Source organism: Gymnoscopelus microlampas (genome assembly GCF_963454915.1).
Source record: "Gymnoscopelus microlampas genome assembly, chromosome: 13".
Lineage (NCBI taxonomy): Eukaryota > Metazoa > Chordata > Actinopteri > Myctophiformes > Myctophidae > Gymnoscopelus > Gymnoscopelus microlampas.
This window is the reverse complement of record NC_139950.1, coordinates 17,484,397-17,509,538: the sequence shown is the minus strand read 5'-3', so window position 1 is coordinate 17,509,538 and position 25,142 is coordinate 17,484,397. Positions and strand designations below refer to the sequence as shown.

General features: G+C 40.8%; 1 protein-coding gene across 1 annotated transcript in view; it reads right to left on the bottom strand.

Annotated features, from left to right (window-relative positions):
* lmbrd1 (LMBR1 domain containing 1) overlaps window positions 1–25,142 on the bottom strand; it is a 167,346-nt gene that overhangs the window by 79,623 nt on the left and 62,581 nt on the right. Inside the window, exon 7 of the mRNA XM_084076736.1 lies at window positions 8,898–8,971. Coding sequence (XP_083932862.1) covers window positions 8,898–8,971 — 74 coding nt within the window. The remainder of the gene's footprint in view (window positions 1–8,897; window positions 8,972–25,142) is intronic.

The following is a 25,142-nucleotide window of genomic DNA, read 5'->3' as shown; positions in this document are numbered from 1 at the left end:
GTTATATTTTCCCAGGTGCTTTGGAGGACCTGCTGCCGATTTTCGGTGAAACTGTTGATTATTTATCCTATGCCCACGGTAAAACGTGAAAAAGAAAATTAAGTAAGTATGGAGAAAAAGTAGGGGAAAAAATGAATAAAACATTTTGAATTGCCATGTAGATCAGTAAACTTGCAATGTGTAAAATATCTGCCATATGTTACTGCATTCTGTATTCTGATACATGTGAAACCTACAGTTTACAAGTTACTATTAGTACATAGTACAGTACTGTTACCAAATTACATTTTAAAAGGCATTTCAATGAAGGTATTTATTTAAACTTCTAATAATCTGTATAATGGTCTGCTACAATCCTGTGATCATTTCGGTTTGAACCGCCTAGTAACAACAACAGTGGGCAGATAACTTAACCCATTAAGACCGGGAAACCATCTGTGTCATTTTTAAAATGGCCCCTAGAGTTAGTGTCGAAGTGTCCTTGAGCAAGACGCTGAACCCCTAATTGCTCCCGATGAGCAGGTTGGTGCCTTGCATGGTTTCCTCCGCCATTGGTGTATGAATGTGTGTGTGAATGGGTTAATGGCACAATCAATGTAAAGCACTTCGGATAGAAGCGCTATATAAATGCACCATTTACCATTTATTTCAAATAGTTAAAATAGCCCATCTACAAGCTCACAATGTGTCGATGTAGATCGCCTAGTTTAACTATTTGAAAATGTTTTTTTTAAATAATTTAAAAAATGGCAAATATTTTTTGTACTATTACTCTTTCTTTTCTTTGTTTTGTTTTGTGCAGTACTGTCTCTGCATCTGGGAAGCATGGGTGGGTGGGAGGGCGAGCGGATCTCTGCGGATCGTTTCTCTTAGCCAGTGGAGCTTTAGTTACCGGAAGCTGTGCTTTCTTTTGCTGTTGTTTTTCCATCTTCAAATCCTATAATGCCATAAAAACTGTGTGATATTCCTTTTTGTTACTAGCGGTAGTTCCGGGCCAAACAGGAAACCGGTGCATTTCCGTTTCCGTTTTCCGGGCCGGATGACGTCATTTTTTGTGGGAAAGACGCCCCACTCCACTTTCAATAGAAAATATGTTTATAAAAGGATTTCGGGGGTGAAATTCATGGAATGGGCGTTGTGAAACATTTTCCACTCACAAAAGATATACAATTTAACTTTAGTTTTTTTTTTAAAAAGCTACCTAGTACAACTTTAAAGTTGACAAAGTCCATAATTAATATTCTTCGATTGTGGTAACTACAGTATACCTAAAGTACAAGATGTACTGGTACAACAACATAGGCAAAGTGAAAACAAATTGTATTGATCAGCAAAGGTTGATGTTTCCCACTAAAAGAACAAGACTGAGGGCATGTTGTTTTCCCCCTAAATGCCACTGCATTTTCTACAATAGAGCACTTGGCTGTTTCTTTTGGGGGGAGGGTGTTTTTTTTTTTGGCAGAGCGAGAGAACTTTCAAAAGTTGAAAACAGCAGAACTTTTTTTTAAGATAAGCTCATGAGAAGTTATCCACTTTTTATCAGCCCACCAATGCTGCTCAGGAGGAGGCGAGAGATGTCCCACAACACCACCAAAAGATGGAGATCGAGAAAAGTCAAGAGCACGGTCCGTTGATGAATGAGCGTTGACCACTGCCAGAAGCACTACCCCGCCCCCCCACCACCCTCCTCTTTGGTGTCTGTCTCCAAAGCAAACAGCCTTCTCCTCGCATTGGTTGATTGTTAAAGCTGCAATACTAGTGATGCGCGGTGATTGACCCGTAACCCGCGGGTGGGTCGAGTCAGAATTTCAGAGGCAATTATGCGGGCTGCGGGTGAGCGGGTCAGCCGCTCTCACAGGCAAAAAATAAATTAAAAATCACATGCTCTTGTTTTGTCTTTATTCCTAATAAGAATAAGAATAATAACAATAAAACAGTTTGAATACATTTGGGGATTATTTTCTAACCATGATTTTACAGAATTTAACGGGGCCTATGGCGACATGAAAAAAACAAAAAACAACAATAAAACCTTGGCGGGTCGGGTCATGAAAAAACCCGACCCGCGCATCACTATGCAATACAGAACTTATTTGAATGAATAAGTGTGGGGCCTGTTCTGGCCCTACAGTGGTGGAATGACCTCCCCACTGATGTCAGCAGACAGCAGAGTCACTGCCCATCTTTCCCCTGCAGGCTGAAAACCCACCTCTTCATGAGGAAACACTAAAACCCTGACCCTTCCCCTTAGCCTTGCCTACTTGTTGTCAATTATTTGTACGAGCTCTTGTTTTTATTGGATCTTGTTTACTTGATACACTTATTTTGTTTTAGCTCTTGGTCATTTGATTTTCCTATTTGTCTCATCGGTTTAAGAAAGTAGGTAGCTGATATAATATATCAGCAATATTATTGCACTTTTACCTTAGCGCTAGGTATACTCTTAGTTGCTTGTTTTAGAAGGGAATGCACTTAACCCATTAAGACCTGGAACGCATCTGTGTCACTTTTTGATTTGAGCTAAAAAGCTTTATTTTACACTTTGGCTATTTAAAAATAGCAGATATACAAGCTCATAGAGCGGCACCGAGTGCCGCACTATGAGCTTGTAGATGACAAATCGTGAACATGTGTGCAAATCTTTGAATGTATATTCTTCTAAAGCATTTACTGTAGAACATTTTTAACTCAAATCTTTGCTTCTGGGGGGTCCCTGGAACAAAATATTTTGAGATGGGGGTCTGCAGTCAAATACATTTTGAGGGTCCTTGACATGAAAAAGTTTGAGAACCACTGATATAGAAACATACGTTTTTGAGTGGTGCCGAAGGCAACCACTCCTATACATGACTTTGTCCGTGTGTCCGTATGTATGTACTGTATGTATGTATGTATGTCTGTCCACAAACATTGATGACAACATCAATACGGGGGTCAATACGGGGCTCATTAAAGGCACAATTTCTCAGATTACTGTTGGGATTTAGAAGACATTTCTAGAATGGGCTTCAGGTCTAATAAGACTTAATGGGTTAAGACTTCTGGTGATTAGTAGTTTTCCTCCCTACCTATGTTGAACGCACTTATTGTAAGTCGCTTTGGATAAAAGCGTCTGCTAAATGACTGTAATGTAATGTAATGAATATAACACTATTTTAACCAATCTGTGTGGTAGAGTATATGTTAATACGATATAACTACTAGCACATCTGCAGTGGTCGGACACGGACTCCCTACTAAACATGTATAGACCCTGGTGTCAGGTAGGACACCTACTGGTGGACAAGTAGTACTGCACGAAGCTCATAAAAAGCAAAATTCCTCCGCTGGCCGAGCGGGGGGATTCGCTCTTAGAGAAGCGGTCGTCATTCGCTCTCCCATGCAGGGGACCCGGGTTGAATTCTGGATTGAGCAGATTGCAGCGTTAAAAAACGAAATATTTCAAATATAATTAGGTAGCTGGTGGGTATGGACCGAGTCACTAGAACTGCAATTAAAATCAACTGAGCTCTCTGCTGCAATGTGGGTAAGCCAGGTTTTTTTTTTATCATATCAAACCAAAACGCACTCCAGGCACAGGCAGTTGTTTTTCTTTTTTGTTTGTTTGTTTGTTTCACTCAGAAAACACACGGACATTGTCTTAAAGTACGTGCAGACCAACGTGCAGACCAAGATTGAATTATTTTCGGTATAAACACAAACAATGCCAGCTACCCTAGCGGCAGCAGCAGAACAGAGGGTGGGTGGCTGCCAGGCCAGTGTTGCCGGGTTTTTTGCGAGAGAGATAAGCGACCAGGGTCGATGAAAACAAGCCCAAAAGAATCGACTAGCCTATATATGCCAAACTATAAAAAACGGTTATTTGAAAATAGCCGGAAATAGCCGATCTACAAGCTCACAACGCGTCGCGATGCGACGCGTTGTGAGCTTGTAGATCTGCTATTTTCCAAAAAGAAATTTGAAAAAAAGTAACAAAATGTGAATAAAATGTGAAACATTTTATCAACACAAATCTGGTACGAGGGGTCCCTCCTTGCCTGGCACAAAATATTTTCAGATGGGGGTCCGTGGACAAATACATATTAATTTGGAGGGTCCTTGACATGAAAATGTTTGAGAACTACTGGATTAAACAACATTAGGAAACAAGCCCAAATAAGCAACTGCACTTTAGAAACAAGCCCAAAAAAACGCAACCCACTACAACCAATATTTACAAGCGCCTTTACATAAAAACAAGCCCAAAAGTTTGAGAACCACTGACATAGAAACAGAACTTTTTTTCAGAAAACTGTTAGGATTTAGAAGACATTTTGTAGAATGGGCCTCAGGTCTTAATGGGTTAAAGAGTATGAATTGTGTATGAGTATGGTAGATACTGCAACAGAAACACCTTTAATTGGAACAAGCTGGAGATCGTTAGTGGTGGTGAACAAGTGAATCTTCTGTCAAGTTCTCCTCTCCAGCTTTTTTTTTTTATTACCTATGCTTACTTTTTATTTTAAATTGGTTTAATAAAAAAAGAAAAAGGCTTATTTGTGTAGGGACAGTCATTCAGACAGTATTGATAAATATAGACACCGTGCTAGGCCTAACAAGAGGAACAAAAGAATCTCACATAAAGACGACTAGGTCTTGCATCTTGCTGTGGTTGAATATTAATTTGCTCGCACCACAAAAAGTTATCAGGCTGGCCCAAAAAAAAAAGAAACAAGAAAAAAAAGGGGACAAAAGAGAGGGAAAAAAAGTGAAAGCTAGAAGCTGCTTGCACTTGCATTTACTTAACCCATTAAGACCGGGAATGCTGTGTCATTTTAAGATGTCTTGGCTATTCAAAAAATAGCAGATCTACAAGCTCATAGCGCGGCACCGAGTGCCGCGCTACGAGCTTGTAGATCTGCTATTTTTGAAAAATCGTTTAAATGTGTGCAAATCTTGGCATATATACAGTATATTTTTCATAGCCAACATTTGTAACTCAAATCTTTGCTTCCGGGGGATTCTACAAATGTCTTTTAAATCCTAACAGTGTTTTGAAAAAACTCGTGTTGCTATAATGTCAGTGGTTCTCAAACCTTTTTCATGTCAAGGAGCACCCAAAATTATATGTATTTGGCCGTGGACCCCCCATCTCAAAATATGTTGTTCCGGGGACCCCCAGAAGCAAATATTTGAGTTAAAAATGTATATATAGCCTATATACATTCAAAGATTTGCAAAAAAAAAATTACGATTTTTCAAAAATAGCAGATATACAAGCTCATAGCGATGAGCTTGTATATCTGCTATTTTTGAATAGCCAAAAGAAAAAAATCTAAAAATGACACACAGATGCGTTCCCGGTCTTAATGGGTTAAAGTGCACCAGGCTGCAGTGTTATACTGCAGGTTTACATCCCAGAGAGTTGTTTGAATTAACGGTGAGTGGCCACCTAGGCCACAAAAAAAAAGTAGTGATAAATTAACCCGGGGAGTCACGGAACAACATTGCATGCTGCATATACGGGTATACCCGTCACTTAGATTCCATTAGGTTAATCATGCATAATAGTAACACAAAGCAAAAGAATGATAAATCACCCGCTGGGGCCCTTTTTGTAAAAAATATGGTATGGCTGTGGGTAGGGTGCCATGCCGAGAAGAGGGGCTTTGCAGCGCGGAGATAGGATAGAACAGAGAGAGCATCAAGAAAGCACATGAAAGGGATGAGTGAGATGAAAAAAAAAGGAAAGCGGTGCGCGTGTGTGTGTGTGCCAGTGTTGGAAAAAGTACTTTTTACTTAACCCATTAAGACCTGAGGCCGCTTCTAAACATTTTCAAAATCCTAAAAAAAAGAAAAAACGTTAAAAAATATTTAAAAAATAATTTTCACGATTTTTCAAAAATAGCAGATCTACAAGCTCATAGCGCGGCACTCGGTGCCGCGCTATGAGCTTGTAGATCTGCTATTTTTGAATAGCCAAAGAAATCTAAAGTGACACAGATGCGTTCCAGGTCTTAATGGGTTAAAAGTAAAAGTAACAATACTGCGATGTAGAAACACAGCGTCAGAAATTATGAACTACTTACTTGAGTAAAAGTATAAAAGTATTGGTATCAAAATGCACTTAAAAGTAACCAAAGTAGAAAGTACTCATTATGTAATTGTCCCATTTCACAAGTTTTCAAACGTATAAAATGTATTAAAAATCTTCTGAAAATAGCCGATCTACAAGCTCACAATGCGTCGCATTGTGAGCTTGTAGATCGGCTATTTTCAAATGGCCGAAATGTATATACTATAGGGCTGAAGAGGGTAATGTATGTGTTGTAATAATAATCAAAATCTACAACGTAACTAGTAACTAAAGTTTTCAAATAATTGTAGTGGAGTAAAAGTCCAATATTTGCCTCTGAGATGTAGTTGAGTAGAAGTAAAAGTACTGCAAATTGGAAATACTCCAGTAAAGTAAAAAATACCAAACAATTGTACCTAAGTACAGTACTTAAGTAAATGTACTTAGTTACATTACACCACTGGTGCACGCGTGTCTGAGAGAGAGAGAGAGATAGAGGGAGGGAGAGAGAGACATACTGCGTAGAGGGCGAGAGAAGCCCCAGCTGTTTTGTTCCAGGGAGGCTCATTTCTTTGATTGACTTTGGATCAAAACAAAAGAACATCAAAAACAAAAGGCGCACTAGGAGTTGAGATTTCCACAGGGTGCTCCGTCGAGCCCAGAACAACGTGGGGTCAACGCAAAGCCAAAGCACATTTCCACCCTCTATCAACACTTTCTGGGTAATTATCCGCTTTTTAATGCATTCAGACCTGGAAAGCGTCTGTGTCATTTTTAGATTTCTTTGGCTATTAAAAATAAAATTGCAGATATACAAGCTCAGTAGAGCTTGTATATCTGCTATTTTCCGAAAAATCGTGGAAAATGTGTGCAAATCTTTGAATATATATTTTTTTAAAGCAGACATGTGTCAAATATTTGTTCCAGGGACCCCCAGGGACCCCCAGAAGCAAAGATTTAAGTTACAAATTTGCAAAATATATACTCAAAGATTTGCACAAATTTGCACGATTTTTCAAAAATAGCAGATCTACATGCGCTGTGAGCTTGTAGATCTGCTATTTTTTTATAGCCAAAGATATCTTAAAATGAACCGGATTGATTGAGTTAAAAAAATAACTGAAAAAGCAAAGACGGAAAGCAGGGGGTAAAATCCCAGCTGAGGAGCTGATTGGAGTTCCTAAAGGAAGACTGGGTTGTACAGCTTACTATAACTTTTGCATTATTTATTGAGGGCTCTGCGTTCAACTGTTGCATGAATGGGAAAGATGGATCGTTTGGGAGATCGACGGATAGCGGGGAGATCGGCATTATTGGCGGTCACTCTGGGACACTGAGCAAGATGCCTTGTGCATTATACCCTTTTTTTTAGTTACCCCGTCGAGCTCCGGCAAGCTTTCGGTATCGACAGGCACAACCATCAGCCACCTTTTCCAGGGAATGTTCACAGTCTAGTTACCATGATAATGACCGAGAAAAATGGACAACATTAACTCTTTAAGACCGGGAAAGCATCATCTGTGTCATTTTAAGATTTCTTTGGGGCTATTCAAAAATAGCAGATGTACAAGCTCATAGCGCGGCACCGAGTGCCGCGCTATGAGCTTTCCCGGTCTTAAAGAGTTAACAAGTGTTACGGGATAGTCAATCTTTCATATCTTTGGGGGGGGGGGGGGGGGGGGGGGAATATAGACGTCAGAAGAATGCTGAGAAAATCTAAACGCAGGCATATATTAATGCCTGAGCATTGTGGGAAGAAATATATATATATAATGCATAGACAGCAGATAAGTGTGATGGAGGACGGCGCACATATCATGTGATAGTAGTGTCTGGCAGCAGTCTGAACCATCTGAGTGATTGAATGCCAAAACTCTTAGATTCACACACAGCATTGCTAATACTGAAAGACCTGAAAGTCTGCAGCTGCTGCATGCAAACTAAAACATGATGTCAAACGGTTTGTGCACAAAACAAGCTTAACAAGCTGGACTAATGTGAAGCCCCCCAAAGTGTAAAACCCGATGCCATGTCATAGAGCCAACACAAAATGAAAGATGACAAAAACCCTGATGGAAATCTGCAACAAAAATAAAAAATTGTTCAACTTTTTCTTTTGAAGGATGTTACCAAAAGTTTTATAAGTTAAATGTACTCCACGGGTGAACGGAACAGGCCATGTCCCATTAATCCATTAAGACCGGGAACGCATCTGTGTCATTTCAGATTTCTATGGCTATTCAAAAATAGCAGATATACAAGCTCATAGCGCAAATCTTTTTTTTTTGCAAATCTTTGAATTTATATATTTTAAGCAAATATTTTAACACAAATCTTTCTGGGGGATTCAACAAATGTCTTCAAAATCCTAACAGTTTTTTGAAAGAAATTATGTTGCTATAATATCAGTGGTCCTCAAACTTTTTTCATGTCAAGGACCCCCAAAATGATATGTATTTGGGCGCGGACCCCCATCTCAAAATATGTTGTTCCAGAGACCCCCAGAAGCAAAGATTTAAGTTAAAAACATTTGTTTAAAAACAAAATATATGTATATATATTCAAAGAATTGCACACATTTTCAATTTTTTTCAAAAATAGCAGCTCTACAAGCGGTGCCGCGCTACGAGCTTGTAGATCTGCTATTTTTGAATAGCCCAAAGAAATCTTAAAGTGACACAGATGCGTTCCCGGTCTTGACGGGTTAAGTTACTGGGCTAGCAACATTTTTGGAAATCATCCCATTGAAAGGGGAGGGGGGGGAGTGTTATTTTATGGCCCGTTATAGCCCTCCCGAGCCACAAGAGGTGACATCAGACACCCTTCTCAGGTCCCCACTCACCGTGTAAGTGATCACTGCCAGCATGCCAATCAAGGTCAGGGAGCTGATGGAGAAAGATAGAGCAGGTAGGCCATCTGCAAAGAGAGAGAGAGAGAGAAGCCATTAGAGTTTGAAATCTGCCCTCTGACAAAGAACAACCCGGTCCACTCCTCCGATGCCGCAGTGTGCCAAACGCTAAGAGCCTGGCTTTTTTTTTTTCCTGTACCTCTCAAATGATGTATGTGCACTTTGGGGATATTTTCAGTGAGGTTGTTTCAGATTATTTTCTTTTTTTCCCCCATTGTTCCACGTTTCTAGCTGCTGGGCCTGTCATTTAAAAAGGTCACGGACATATTTACCCTGAGAGCAAATGTTTGACTAGACGGTGTGGAAAAAAGGAGAACCTCTCAGGTCTTTTTTTCAAATAAATACCTAGACTGAATGTCTGGCTTTGAAATAACTCGGAAGTTTAAAATGAACACATTTTTTTAAAACATAAAAATTACACTTTTTCTTAGTTTCTTGTGTTCTGTGTGCCTTCTTCTACTACCTCCACAAATGAAATCTGAACACACAGTTGTTGGTTTTTTTTGTGGTCTATTAAATTCTATACACCAATTTGCTTCCCAATATTACGTAACATTCCCCATTTCTCCACCCACCAAGGACAGAATATTTTCTCGCCGTTCGCAATGTTCTCTTTCATCGCATTAAAACCAGGAAGTACTCTACCATGGATCTTTCTTTTCATTTCTATTTCTATCTGTGTACTGTACATAAAAATATATATTTCTGGGGGCGCCCGCTGGCCTAGCGGTCCAGGCGCATGCCACTTACGCTGGTATTCCAGCTTGACAGCGTGTCGTGAGTTCGACTCCCGAACCCGACGACCTTTGCTGTGTGTCACCCCCCCATCTCTCTCCCCATTTCCTGTCAGTCTACTTTCCTTTACAAAAGGCAGAAAAAGCCCCAAAAACATATTTTAAAAATATATATATATTTCTAAGGAAATATCTCACCAACGTTGGTGTAGCCACCACCATTTGAAGCAGTTTGTTTATGCTTAGTGATGAATATAATATACAGTAGATCGCTATGTGACATTTCAATTGGTTAACCCGCTGGGGCTGCCCAACCCACGGGGCGGGTATACACGAATCCACGGAGCGCTGCCCGCGTAATAGTGAAATGCAACAGACTTCTGACAAACACCGCCCTGCCACCCTGCGATTGGCTGAATACAAAAAACGAGAAAACAAACACTCCGCCCCCAAAGGGGACGGTGGGGGCATTTATTACAGTCTAATACAGACCAAAACCCTGGAATTGCATCTGGTCTCGTGGCGTGCCTCACTAGGCGTTAGCCTGCCGACTCTGAGGCTCCAGTTCGAATCTCGCTGGGGGCACTCTTTTTCCGACAACCGCAGACAACTTTTTTTGGCTAATAAAGTATAGTTTTGGACCATGACGGAGGACCTTGAGGCTAAGGAGTCGCGCCCGAGCGCCTCCAGGCGCGAGTGCCCGCGACGACCAGCCGATGGTCTGCTAGTCGACTCAGCGCCGTTCGAGTTATGTACCGATAGGCACAGAATAGTAAATTATGTTGTGGGGACTGTCACTCAAAGTGACCACTGGCCAATCACAGTGCGACTTTTCCGGGTCTGGGGCGGGTCTTGGCAGAAGGCAGTTGCATATCACTACCACGCGCGCTGCCCTGTAGGTGGCGCCGCCATTGCTGCGATGTCAGACTCGGTCAGCTGCTGCTGCGCTTTGTCAGTCAGCTGCAGTCACTGACTGCTCACGTTACTCTTTCACCTGCTTTTTACTAACTTTTACTAACACTAACTTTACAAAGATGTACAGAAAATCGGGACAAACCTGTGTAGTTTATGGCTGCTCCAACAGCCAAGCAGGTAAAGAGTAACGTGAACAGACGGACAGAACCGCAGCAGCAGCTGACTGAGTTTGACACCGCAGCAATGGCGGCGCCACCTACAGGGCAGCGCTCCGTGGATTTGTGTATACACCAATCCTCAGTGTTCTTTCATCCATTGTAACTGAGAGCCTCAGAGAGTTAACCCATTGAGACCTGAAGCCGATTCTACATGTCTCCTAAATATCAACAGTTTTCTGAAAAACGTTTGTTTCTATATCAGTGGTGCTCAATCTTTTTCATGTCAAGGACCCCCAAAATTATATGTATTTGGCCGCGGACCCCCATCAAAATATTTTGTTCCAGGGACCCCCAGAAGCAAAGATTTGAGTTAAAAATGTTCGCTTTAAAAAATATATATATTCAAAGATTTGCACACATTTTCACGATTTCTCAAAAATAGCAGATCTACAAGCTCATAGCGCGGCACCGAGTGCCGCGCTATGAGCTTGTATATCTGCTATTTTTGAATAGCCCAAAGTGTAAAATAATGCTTTTTAGCTCAAATCTAAAAATGAGACAGTTCCAGGTCTCAATGGGTTAACCAAATGGACCTCCTAGGAGTTCACTACACTGTAACACTGTAGTGGTTGTCTTGTCTCAAAGCAGCAGGCAGCGCTCACAATGGGCGCTTGACCCCTAACCAGAAGTTTGACTGACAGACAAACTCCCTCAACAGCTCATTGCCCAGCATCCAGAACAGGTCATTTATCAACTGTAGCCGGAAAAAGGTTTGGAACATGCAAAGAGAACAAAAACGAACATGCTTTATCTGAGTTTTTTTTTTTAACCCATTGAGACCTGAAGCCGATTCTACATGTCTCCTAAATCCCAACAGTATTCTGAAAAACGTATGTTTCTATATCAGTGGTGCTCAATCTTTTTCATGTCAAGGACCCCCAAAATGATATGTATTTGGCCGCGGACCCCCATCAAAATATTTTGTTCCAGGGACCCCCAGAAGCAAAGATTTGAGTTAAAAATGTTCGCTTTAAAAATATATATATTCAATGATTTGCACACATTTTCACGATTTTTCAAAAATAGCAGATCTACAAGCTCGTAGCTTGTATATCTGCTATTTTTGAATAGCCCAAAGTGTAAAATAATGCTTTTTAGCTCAAATCTAAAAATGGGTTGGGTTAAAGCAAAAAAAACAAACACATTTTAAGTCCCTGAACAAATACAATATTTCTTTTGAAAAACTGCATAAAATGTCCACTTTAATACACAGGTGTTTACAAGGCTTTTCATATTTTAATAATAATACAAATACATACGATTTATATGGCGCTTTTCTAGGTACTCAAAGTCGCTTTACAGAGCAGATAAAAACGACTTTATTAGAAGAGACTATATTTCCAAGCCTTTGCCGTTTCCAATGCATTATAACACAAGGTTACTTTTCCATGAGTGCGTCCATTCTATTCTCTGTCCAACCCGTACCCGTTTGAATCGTGGCTGCACCTATACATAGCTTAGATAAAAAAGAACCATGACATTGTTCAGGAGACATTTAAATGGTTTACTAGGTGGCTTGCTATTATTCAAGCACAATGTCAGGCCACATCCAGAGACTAACAAATGTTGGCAATGTTAAGAGAAAAATAGCGGAGAAAAGTGGAGCTTTGATAACATTAGCTTGCTATAGCTGTTCATGAGCTACAAAGAGTCTCCCTTTTCAGCTTGTTGTCACATTTCCACTCAATTCCACGTTCTGAGAGTTGTGAAGCAATCAATCCAACCCTTGAACCACATTTACCCTAGCATCCCTATAGTATTCTGAGGTGAACATTTTGTTTAAACCATTCAATCCGGGAACGCATCTCTGTCATTTTAGATTTCTTTGGCTATTCAAAAATAGCAGATATACAAGCTCATAGCGCGGCACCGAGTGCCGCGCTATGAGCTTGTAGATCTGCCATTTTTGAAAAATCTTGAAAATGTGTGCAAATCTTTGAATATATTTATGTTTTAAAGCGAACATTATAACTCCAATATTTGCTTCTGGGGACCCTTGGAACTGAATCTTTTGAGATGGGGGTCCGGGGCCAAATACATATAATTTTGGGGGTCCTTGACATGAAAAAGTTTGAGCACCACTGATATAGCAACCAAACAACAAACATTATATGTATTGGCCGCCGACCCTCATCAAAATATGTTGTTCCAGGGACCCCCAGAAGCAAAGATTTCGGTTAAAAAGGTTGTTTCAAAGAATATAAGTATTCAAAGATTTCAAGATTTTTCAAATATTTCAGATCTACAAGCTCGTAGCACGAGGTGACGCGCTATGAGCTTGTAGATCTGCTATTTTTGAATAGCCAAAGTATAAAATATGACTAAAATCTAAAATGACACGACCCTCTACTTTGTGCATTCAGAAAACGAAACAAAAAAAACGTGCCACTTATTTGTTCTTCGTTCGTTCCCCGACGCCTTTCCGCATAACCTGAAGCAGATTCCGAACATGGGGCGCATGTGTGTGTGTGTATTATTAACATCTGGTCCCTTGCACCGTAGGTTGACTTGACGCGTGTCACCTCTGATTGAGACAGAGAGGGGGGGACCGCCCGTCAAGCGAGGGCAAACAGTGGGTGCCACTGCCAGCTGTCAGGACGGTTGCCAGGGGAAGACAGGGATTGATGAAGAGACTGATCGTCCCTTCTCCCCTGTCAGGATCCCAGCTGTCATTAGAAGGAAGGTGCCACGTGAACACCACCACCACCAACACACACGGTCCCCCCCCCTCCGTTCGCGGTTACCCCACACACACACACGGCTTAGTGGGACTCGAGCCCACCTGTCAGCAACGGGCATGGGTAGCTAGCTATCTGCTTAACCCATTGAGACCTGAAGCCGATTCTACATGTCTCCTAAATCTCAACAGTTTTCTGAAAAACGTAAGTTTCTATATCAGTGGTGCTCAATCTTTTTCATGTCAAGGACCCCCAAAATTATATGTATTTGGCCGCGGACCCCCATCAAAATATTTTGTTTCAGGGACCCCCAGAAGCAAAGATTTTAGTTAAAAATGCTTTAAAAATGCCTTAAAAATATATATATTCAAATATTTTCACACATTTTCACGATTTTTCAAAAATAGCAGATATACAAGCTCGTAGCGCGGCACTCGGTGCCGCGCTACGAGCTTGTATATCTGCTATTTTTGAATAGCCCATAGTGTAAAATAATGCATTTTAGCTCAAATCTAAAAATGACACAGTTCCAGGTCTTAATGGGTTAAACAGCTTCAAACGCAAACACCCCCCCCCTCCTTCTCCTTGGGAGTGACATTTGATTATGAGTACGAACTTCCCCGAATCGCGGCGGGTATAGCATAAGCCTCGTCGCTAACATTTATCACTCTCATTTCCACAAGCAGCAGGACTGGGGGGGGACAGGGGGGGGGGGGGGGGGGGGGGTGGAGATAAATGATATACCTATAGATCTATTGTGCTGTAGTGGGAAGAACGAAAAACCCCCAAACAAAAACTTTGAAGTGCGACAGCTTCGATGAGCATTAACATTTGAATAGGCGTCTCCTATTCTCGGGTTTGTTTCTTTGTGATCTCGCTGGGCACATTGTTAAGTGGTTGAGCTTTGGTAAAAGAAGACAATGGCTCCGTGTTTCTGCGTGGAGATGCATTCTGTTTATGAACGCCCGCACAAAAGACTGGTGGATGGATGTTTGTGTTGCTTCTCTCTCGGCTGCTGCTGCTGCTGCGTTCTTGAGCAGATTTTCCGGGGATTAGACAAGAGAGAGAATATTGTCTATTATCGGTGAGTGCTCCACATCTGCAACCAGCCACATGATTCCAAACAGCAGCAGCTACTGTGGAATGAAGGCTCTCTTATCTCGCCGTGCATGTAGAGGCCTTCAGGCTTGTTGTACGAGCGAGGAGGCTTGCACAGAGCGCTGTTTATTAACCCATTCGGTCCGGGCCGGGACGCATCTCGTGTCATTTTAAGATTTCTTTGGGTTATTAAAAAATCACACCCTGTGTGAAGGAAGCGGTGCCTTTGATGAGCCCCGTATTGATGTTGTCATCAATATTTGTTTATAGCCCAGCCAATAAGAATGTCCGGGTGTCCGGACACCCGGACAGACACACGGACAAAGTCAGATATAGAGCGGTTGGCACTGCTAAAAATAGCAGATCTACAAGCTCATAGCGCGGCATAGCGCATAGCGCAGCTCATGCCGTGCTATGAGCTTTTGGGGGGGGAGTCGTGAAAATGTGTGCAAATATGCGTGCGCACGCACACACACGCGCACACACACACACGTTTTAACTCAAATATTTGCTTCTGGGGGTCCCTGGAACAAAATATTTTCAGATGGGGGTCTGCAGCCAAATACATAGAATTTTGGGGGTCCTTGACATGAAAAGGTTTGAGAACCACCGATATATATATAGCAACATACGTTTTTTCCCAAAAAAAACTGTTAGGATTTAGAAGACATTTGTAGAATCCCCAAGAAGCAAAGCTTTGAGTTACAAATGTTCGCTTTTGAAAAATATATATATATTCAAAGATTTGCACAAACTTTCACAACTTTTCAAAAGTAGCAGATCTACAAGCTCATAGCGCGGCACTCGGTGCTGCGCTATGAGCTTGTATATCTGCTATTTTCTAATAGCCCAAAGAAATCTAAAAATGACACAGGTGCGTTCCCGGTCTTAATGGGTTATAAAGAGTTCCTTTAGCCCAAGCACTTGGCTTCTCTCTCTCTCTCTCTGTCTCTCTCATGATATAATCACACAGCAGCTGTGGTGACACACAAAGCTCACTACAGAAAAGATTCCAGGAAGAACTAAGTGGGCTCAGAGAAGAAGCACAGGAGACAGGTTTTAAAAGGTGTAGGGATGAGAGGAAATCTCCATAATCCTGTAGTGTAGGGGATGTCTGCCGTGATGAAGGTAACCAATCATTTGGTGGACATCATCATCAATTGGGGAAAAAAATGTATTCGAGTGAAAGTATGGGCAAAAAAAGACATCTATAATCAGTCAGGTCAACAGGACAAACACATTATTTTTTGAATACTAGAGAGCAGGAATTAACCCATTAAGACCTGGAACTGTGACATTTTTAGATTTGAGCTAAAAAGCATTATTTCACACTTTGGGCAGGTCAACAGGACAAACACATTATTTTTTGAATACTAGAGAGCAGGAATTAACCCATTAAGACCTGGAACTGTGACATTTTTAGATTTGAGCTAAAAAGCATTATTTCACACTTTGGGCTATTCAAAAATAGCAGATATACAAGCTCATAGCGCGGCACCGAGTGCCGCGCTATGAGCTTGTAGATCTGCTATTTTTGAAAAATTGTGAAAATGTGTGCAAATCTTTGAATATTTTTAAAGCGAACATTTTTAACTCAAATCTTTGCTTCTGGGGGGTCCCTGGAACAAAATATTTTGATGGGGATCCGTGGCCAAATACATATCATTTTGGGGGTCCTTGACATGAAAAGGTTTGAGCACCACTGATATAGAAACATACGTTTTTCAGAATACTGTTGAGATTTAGGAGACGGCTTCAGGTCTCAATGGGTTAAAACAAAACCCCCAAAATATAAATATCTACAGCACTGACTTCATATTATGATTCTTGAATGCATTCCCTCAAGTACATACAGCATGTAGCACAAATGTTACGTTATTATCTTGTACAAATGGCATGCAAGCTACTATTCTTTGTCTCGTCTTCATAATGATATCATGAAGATGAGACAAAGAATAGTAGCTTGGCCGTGCCACTATCAGGGCTGCTCTATGGGATTTTGTTCTCCTTGTCAAAACAATCGTCTCAATGGCATTATCATGAACATTGAGTTAAGGTTTATGTAAGATTTATACCAAAAACAAAAAAGTAAAAGGCCAGTCAAAAGTGAGAAAGGCATTTTACACTGGACTCAAGTATGCATATTGTTGCTGTCGGGCAGAAACCAGCTAACTCCATGTTGACACGTTTGCATTTTTTCCCCCATAAATCAGTGCTATTGAAAAGTATTAAAAAGCGCTTCTGACAAAACCAGCTAACTCCATTGGATCCTCAAACTTTCTGCTAAAACTCCACCAGGGGGGGGGGGGGTGGAGTTAGCTGGTTTTGCTGACTCCAGTAGCACCACCGGAAACGGAATTATCCGGGTTCCGTTTTTTTCCGATCGTATCCGCTTTCCGTCTAGAACGAAACCTAAAAGTCGATTATCTCGGTTGTTGTTTTTCTCCTCGCTGATCACTGTTTAGTGTTCACCGCTGTAGCTTCAAGATGGCGGATCGCAAAGCGAAGCGGTCTTCACTGCTCGTCTCACACAGGTCCCCTGTGAGTTTAGAAACAAATGAACGCGCACTTTTAACGGATTTAGCGAGGTCTGTGGCGACATGAAAAAAACAAAAAAACAACAATAAAACGCTGGCACTGGTGAGTACATTATGAGATTAAACGCTGGCATGGAATGTGTTAAAAGAAGAGAAGTGAATCATTTCTTTAGAATAAAGAAAGGCTGAATTACCAGAACTAATAGAAGAGTTCCTTTCCTTTGTAGAAAAGCATATGCCGAGTACTTCAGAAGTTCAATAAGGATATTTGGCAAACTGATTATTGGAAAAATGTAAGTCTTTATTTTAGCATGGCTTGGCAAATATTAAAAACGCAAAAGGTGACCCGCGTTTCAACTCAGCGAGCCTACACAGCGTCTACTGATGAAGGGATCCAACTTAAATAAACTTAAACTCTTCTACTGATTATGATCTAATCCTCCCAAAAGAGCATCCGATTCCTGATGGACATAATTAACGGAGCCATGCAGCGCTAGCTACCGCATTTCTTAATGTGCAAAGTAAAAACCTTTCCAAGGAAGATGTTCAAGAAAAATGAACTCCTGCAAGCTAATGGTGAATACTGAGAAACATCAAATATTGAACACATTAAATATTACCTCTTTTTAAAAAAGTTGGCAAGAAAAGAGTCTTAATAACTTTATGGCCTCCCTGTACAATATATATATATACTGTATATATATATACAGACTGGCTGCTTGTGTGCAGGTCCTGGTACTAAAACTAGAACACTCAAACAATGCATCTGGTTTGTCCAGCAATGTCACTGTGAGGTCCATGTCAAATAAAATAAACATACTAGTGATATAAACCAGTGGTTCTCAAAGTGAGGTCCGGGGACCCCCAGGGGTCCTTGAGTTCCAAGGGGTTCCCCAGCTAAATGATAGATTGTTAGGAACCAAATGGACCCTCATGGGTCTGGAACTCAGAGAGTTAAATTAACATTGATTTTACAATAACAATGGGGGTCCCAGCGCTATACATGCCATTAAATGGGGGTCCGTAGACTAATGCATGTCGGAGTGGGGGTCCTTGAAATATAAAATGGTTGAAAAATCACTGCTAGAGCCGTAAAAATCTTCTCTTATGGAGGGCCTTGGTGAATCTTTTCAAATGGGGGTCCGCGGACTAATAAGTGTCAAGTTGGGGGGTTCTTGACATGCGTGGCGACGGTCTACGCCTCATTAGGCCAAATGGAAATAGTGATAGTTATAAGTACTTCATTCATAACAACACCACAAGTACTTCACAAGAACAATGTTAGTGTAACTAAGAGATTTGACCAGAAATCTACGACCCAACTTCCACACTCTTCACACAAGCTTCACTTTAACTTCACCAGGCATGTCGGGCTTCCACTGCTGGAGCAGGTGGATCCCTTTCATGACACCATAGGCGTACAGTGGCATGAGCTATGATTAAGGGGATATACATACATACAGTAAAGTCAAACAAACCCTGTGACAGCTTGGCCTACGTTCATTGCCATTACAAAATAAAAGTCCCACTCAGTCAGGACTGCAGACTCCCCAGTAAAAAAAATCACCCCTTCAGACTCTACCTCACCCCCTAGCACAATGGTTCACAAACTGAGGGTTCAAATTATTTCGAGGGTCCCCAGATGATTAACTTAATGTGCAACACCATTTTCTCACTCAACAGTAAACAAACCAACATACAGTATAAGTGTATACAGGGTATCTGCACATTTCTAAAGGTACAATGTAATGACCTTTAATACCAAATTGGCCAAATTGGCAAAGAAACCCGTAAGAAAGAGGCAAACATTGTGAAAATAGCCGATCTATAAGCTCACAACTCCTCCATTTATCTGTGGAACCGAGTCACACTAAATGTAATGCCTACAATTCCAAGTACTTGTCAGGGTGGGGGGTCCCCAAGTTCAAATCCAGTTATTTTGGGGGGCCTGAAAGGTTTGGGAACCCTTGCCCTAGCGCTCATTCCTTGTGTCACTTCTGTCAAAATTGTTTTGATAATCTAGTTATACTATATGCTGATGTATGTTGGTTACTTGTTCTCATATGTGGGGTTATTTAGATAAAACATAGGATAAGAGCATCTGCTAAATGCCTACATTGTAAATTGCCGTGGTTTTCATGTTGAATATTAAAACGGGGTCATTCAAGGAGTTTTGCCGAGCAAACTTGACAAAATATTTTAATTAGTCTGTCACGATTAACAATGGCTGCCTCATCTACTGTATGTCAAATAACCCATTAAGACCTGAAGCCGATTCTACAAATGTCTTCTAAATCCCAACAGTTTTCTGACGTATGTTTCTATATCAGTGGTGCTCAAACCTTTTCATGCCAAGGACCCCCAAAATGATATGTATTTGGCCGTCGACCCCCATCTCAAAATATGTTGTTCCAGGGACCCCAGAAGCAAAGATTTGAGTTAAAGTGTGAATATATATATTCAAAGATTTTCACACATTTTCACTATTTTTCAAAAATAGCAGATCTACAAGCTCGTAGCGCGGCACTCGGTGCCGCGCTATGAGCTTGTATATCTGCTATTTTTGAATAGCCGAAGTGTAAAACAATGCTTTTTTTGCTCAAATCAAAAAATGACACAGATGCGTTCCAGGTCTTAATGGGATAAAGTAATACAAGTGTCTGATCCCATAACAGTTTTCAATTAAAATGCTAATTACACAACTCTTTCAGTGATAGCCTGATAGTAGCAGCCTTGACAGTGTCAGCAAAGCAAAGTAGGATCTCTGGGTTTAAAAAGACCTATATAAAGGCCTATTGTACAACGAATGGCGAAAATAGATCTACAAGCTCGTAGATCCTCTATTTCCGCAAATGTTGACACTTTTCGCCTATAATGGCATGGCTAAAATAGGGAGCCAGGTTGAAAGGGGTAAAGTGCTGCAGAGCAGTAAGAGGCAGACCATTACTGCGGTAAAGGAACTTGACATTGGTTATCGGGATATCACCCAGCATCAGTCTCTGGCCCGCAGTAACAAGGACTTTCTGTGAACATGTATGATCATCTGAAGAGAAAAAAGAGATCGTGGTTCTCCATATTCATTAACCCATTAAGACCGTGAACGCATCTGTGTCATTTTTAGATTTCTTTGGCTATTCAAAAATAGCAGATCTACAAGCTCATAGCGCGGCACCGAGTGCCGCGCTATGAGCTTGTATATCTGCTATTTTTTTTTTATCGTGAAAATGTTGGCAAATCTTTGAATATATATATTTTTAAAGCAAACATTTGTAACTCAAATCTTTGCTTCCGTCGGTCCCTGGAACAAAATATTTTATATCAGTGGTTCTAAAACCTTTTCATGTCAAGGACCTCCCAAAATAATAGGTATTTGGCCGCGGACCCCCATCTCTAAATATTTTTGTTCCAGGGACCCCCCAGACGCAAAGATCTGAGTTAAAAATGTTGTTTCAAAAAATATATGTATTCATGGATTTGCTCAAGATTTTTCAAAAAAAATAGCAGATCTACAAGATCTGTAGCGCGGAACTCGGTGCCGCGCTACGAGCTTGTAGATCTGCTATTTTTGAAAAGCCCAAAGTATAAGATACAGATAAAGTGGTTTACACAGATGCGTTCCCGGTTCGAATGGGTTAAAATGTCTGATGTATCTTCAGAGCCAACGGAGGAGGAGAGTCCGGCATTACATACAGAGAACTGTGACAGTTCTGAGACCCCTCCAAGGACAGTGGCTCTCTTACAGCCCAGCCGCAGAATAACTCAAGGCTATCATTGGATTACTGTGGATTTCAGAAGCCTTTCTGTCATGTGGGCTAAGAGGCTTGGGGAGAGAGAGCATTCCTCTTCTCTCTATTGGTATAGTGCAGTGGATGGAAGAATTAAGCTTACGGTGGTACCGTCATGACTGCAGTGATACAGTAGTTGAATTTGATTCAGAAATGCAATGGACTAAATACACAGACACATACTGTACTGTAGACTCATTTCTATTGCTATTCTAACCACGCGCAAGAGACTTGTGATTCTGTATCTGCTTCTATTTTAACTGCCTCGTTGCTATTTAACAAGGTACTTTTTACGTGTATAGTTTGACAGTGAATGGAATATTGTTATATCTATATTCCTTTTTAGTATTCTTCGGTGGTGGAAAGAGTACTCACATGTTTTACTTAAGTAAAAGTATCAATACTGCAATGTAGAAGTACTCGGTTCCAAGTAAAAGTCCGGAATTCAAAATTGACTTGAGTAAAAGTACAACGGTATTGGCCAATTGGCTCAATGTTGTGAGCTTGTACGACAAAATATTTCACCCACTCTTGCACAACCGTAAACCTGTGTTGTGACGGTAAAGTGGAATGTGAATCTGAGGCACACAGACACACACAATAAGATTCTATTTACTGTGGGTGCCTCGGGGCTAAAGCACCCAGGGGAGATGACGAGCACCCATCACAAACTCATCACAAAAAAGAAAAAGACAAACCTCAAAACATCTTCACTTCATGGAGTACATTTTTTGTACCAAATTAACCGAAAGAACCGCATTAAAGTAACATAAACGCCCACAAAAGGTAACAAAGCCGGAAAATAACCGCACTGGCGCATAGCGCGCGTGCGTTGCGCACCCAAAAGCGCAGATATAAATCGGCGCCCCTGCTACACGCCAACATTTTGCAGCTTGTACTTGTATGACCAAGTAAGGCTGCCACGATCACAAATTTAAGTTGACGATTAATTGGCACTCAAATAATTGCATTTAAAGATTTAATTGTGCATTTGGCATTGAGCATTGGAACATACAGTATGAATAAAAAATAAATTTCTCGATGCCTTTTAGGCTTTGTAATCAAACATATTTGCACAGGGCAGATATGAAAAATAACTTAAATATACAAAGAAATTATTGACATTTAATAATTTTATACATGTTAAAAAAACGCGTCACGAAGTGACGCGTTGTATGCTTGTAGATCAGCTATTTATGCTTTTTTGTGCTCGTAGATCTGCTATTTATGCTTTATTTCTGCTTTTCTTTGCAAACGGGACACGTTCCTGTGAGTCCATGTCAGCGTGAAACAAGGCCTGGCCCTTCATTTCACAAGTTGCCACATATTTTCTTATTGACAGCAAAGGTGTGGGACAGGGCTTGTCATATAGGTGTTGTGAGACACACAGCACAACACATCACACCAAGGACCTGTTCATTATCACCACTCTATTGAGCTTCTGCTGACCCAGCTGCTCTGGTAATGGTAGAAACATTAAGCCAGTAGCCTTGTCTGTCTTAATGGCATGTTGTCCGTCCATAGCGATATTAAACAGGATTCTCCTTAAATGAAGTTGTATTTATTTCACGTACAGAAGGTGCTCATTAGACCAAAAGGGGCGGTTTCATCCCATCCTGTGTGTGTGTGTGTGTGTGTGTGTGTGTGTGTGTGTGTGTAGCGGGAAAAAATAAATGGAGGCCGAAAAAAAGCAGCTCAATTGTTGACCTCCACCGCAAGACTATATAATTGCAATCTAACCACAAAAAAAAGCCCATGCCCCATTTCAGTAAAGCAAGTCAGAAAATTCACAAAAAAAAAAAAAATCTGCAAGCTACTGGCAATAAGGTACAATTACATACTCTCTAGAGAATGAATTCCAACGCTTCCATGTGGAACACCTTTAACCCATTAAGACCTGGAACTGTGTCATTTTTAGATTTGAGCTAAAAAAAGCATTATTTTACACTTTGGGCTATTCAAAAATAGGAGATCTACAAGCTCATAGCGCAGCACCGAGTGCCACGCTATGAGCTTGTAGATCTGCTATTTTTGAAAAATCTTGAAAATGCGTGCAAATCTTTGAATATATATCGTTTTAAAGCGAAACATTTGAACTAAAATCTTTGCTTCTGGGGGTCTCTGGAACAAAATATTTTGATGGGGGTCCGCGGCCAAATACAAATAATTTTGGGGGTCCTTGACATGAAAAAGATTGAGCACCATTGATATAGAAACTTAAGTTTTTCAGAAAACTGTTGGGATTTAGGAGACATGTAGAATCGTCTTCAGGTCTTAAAGGGTTAATAGCCAGAGAGTGATCTTGAGAGCATCCAGGCGTTCTTGGAGCGCTGTGTGAGAGATGTAATAGGCACCCCGTTTAAGATGCAGTGGCCTAAATGAGCAGTTGCGGCGCCGAGGTCAGGAGGCTTACTTAGCGAGAATGGCTTCCCTTTGCTCAATTAACCCGTTGAGGCCGGGGGGAACGCATCCGTGTCATTTTTTCCTTTAGCTTTCTTTGGCTGTTCAAAAATAGCATATATACAAGTACGAGCTTGTAGATCTGCTATTTTCGAAAAATCGTAAAAATGTGTGCAAATCATTGAATATATGTTTTTTTAAAGCGATCATTTGTAACTCAAATCTTTGCTTCTGAAGGATTCTACAAATGTCTTCTAAATTGTACCGTTTTTTTAAAAAACCTATGTTTCTATATCAGTGGTTTTCAAACTTTTTCGTGTCAAGGACCCCCAAAATTATATGTATTTGGCCGCGGACCCCCATCTCAAAATATTTAGTTCCGGGGGACCCCCAGAAGCAACGATTTGAGTTAAAAATGTTCGCTTTAAAATATATATATTAAAATATTTGCACACATATTCATGATTTTTCTAAAAAAAAATGGAGATCTACAAGCTCATAGCATGGTGCCGCGCTATAATCTTGTATATCTGCTATTTTTGAACAGCCAAAGTATACAATAAGGGTTTACGTGGTTACACAGATGCGTATCCCGGTCTGAACGGGTTAACCTCCCATCTGGAGAGAAGAAATAGGGAATTAGAAAGGGGATCATCCTCACATTTCCTCCTCAGCAGCTCAGTAACCCCCGCCTCACCCGCACCGCTGTGCCAAAGGAGGAAGGTTGGAGATGAGGGTGGCAGGGGGGTCCGGCACAGTCAAGGATGGCAGATGGGTCGACTTCCTCCCTGATCCACGTATGGCACGAGGCCAGAGCATTGTGGCTCTATGCCCTTCTTGAACGTACAGTGAGAGTGGACATGGACAATGCTCCATCATATATTAGGGATGCACTGATTAACCCTTTAAGACCTGAGGCGATTCTTAAAAAAAATCTAAATCTCAACAGTTTTTTGAAAAAAATCTGGAAAATATTTTTTCGAGATTTTTCAAAAATAGCAGATCTACAAGCTCATAGCGCGGCACTCGGTGCCGCGCTATGAGCTTGTATATCTGCTATTTTTGAATAGCCAATGAAATCTAAAGTGACACAGATGCGTTCCAGGTATCAATGGGTTAATTAACACATTGCCTGCCAAAAACGTTTAAAACATTTTTATTTATTTTTTTGCGGGGGGGGGGGTCCGTTTTTCCATTCTTCACAAAGAACCAGGAGATAACGCGATCCAAAGATTTGCTCCTTCATTCACTTCAATGTTAAAAAATGAACTGAGAAAAATGTCACATTTTTCCTGTGTTTTACTAGGTATTTTTGAGTGAAATTCAAATTTTCAAACATCACGACAACAAATGTCAACGAGGTCGCGATGACCTCTTGACATTTTTTAAATCACACCTCAGGCATGCAAACAGCCCCGAGGTGAAAAAGGTGACAACATGTTGTTTTCTTTCGGGTCAGGTGTCACACAATTGCCCTATTTGGGTTCAAAAAGGTGACTGTAGCTGAAAAGTGACACTTTTGCATGCCTGACACCTGAAAACCTTCAGTGATTAGCAACCATCAGGGGATCAATCATACTGGAGATACATATTTTCTGACTACTTGAAAAGGTAAGAAATCGTAAAAAATGCTGGCAGAGGCTGCCAACTGCTTTAGAAAACTCCTTGGCAGTGAATGTGTCAACATCGGTATGTAAGTAACATCGGCAAATAAGATGACACTCACCGATGCCACTGGCCGATATTTATGTTTGTTACATTACTTATCCATTTTTAAAAAATGTCATGAATTTATATGATTGAATTTGTGCTTA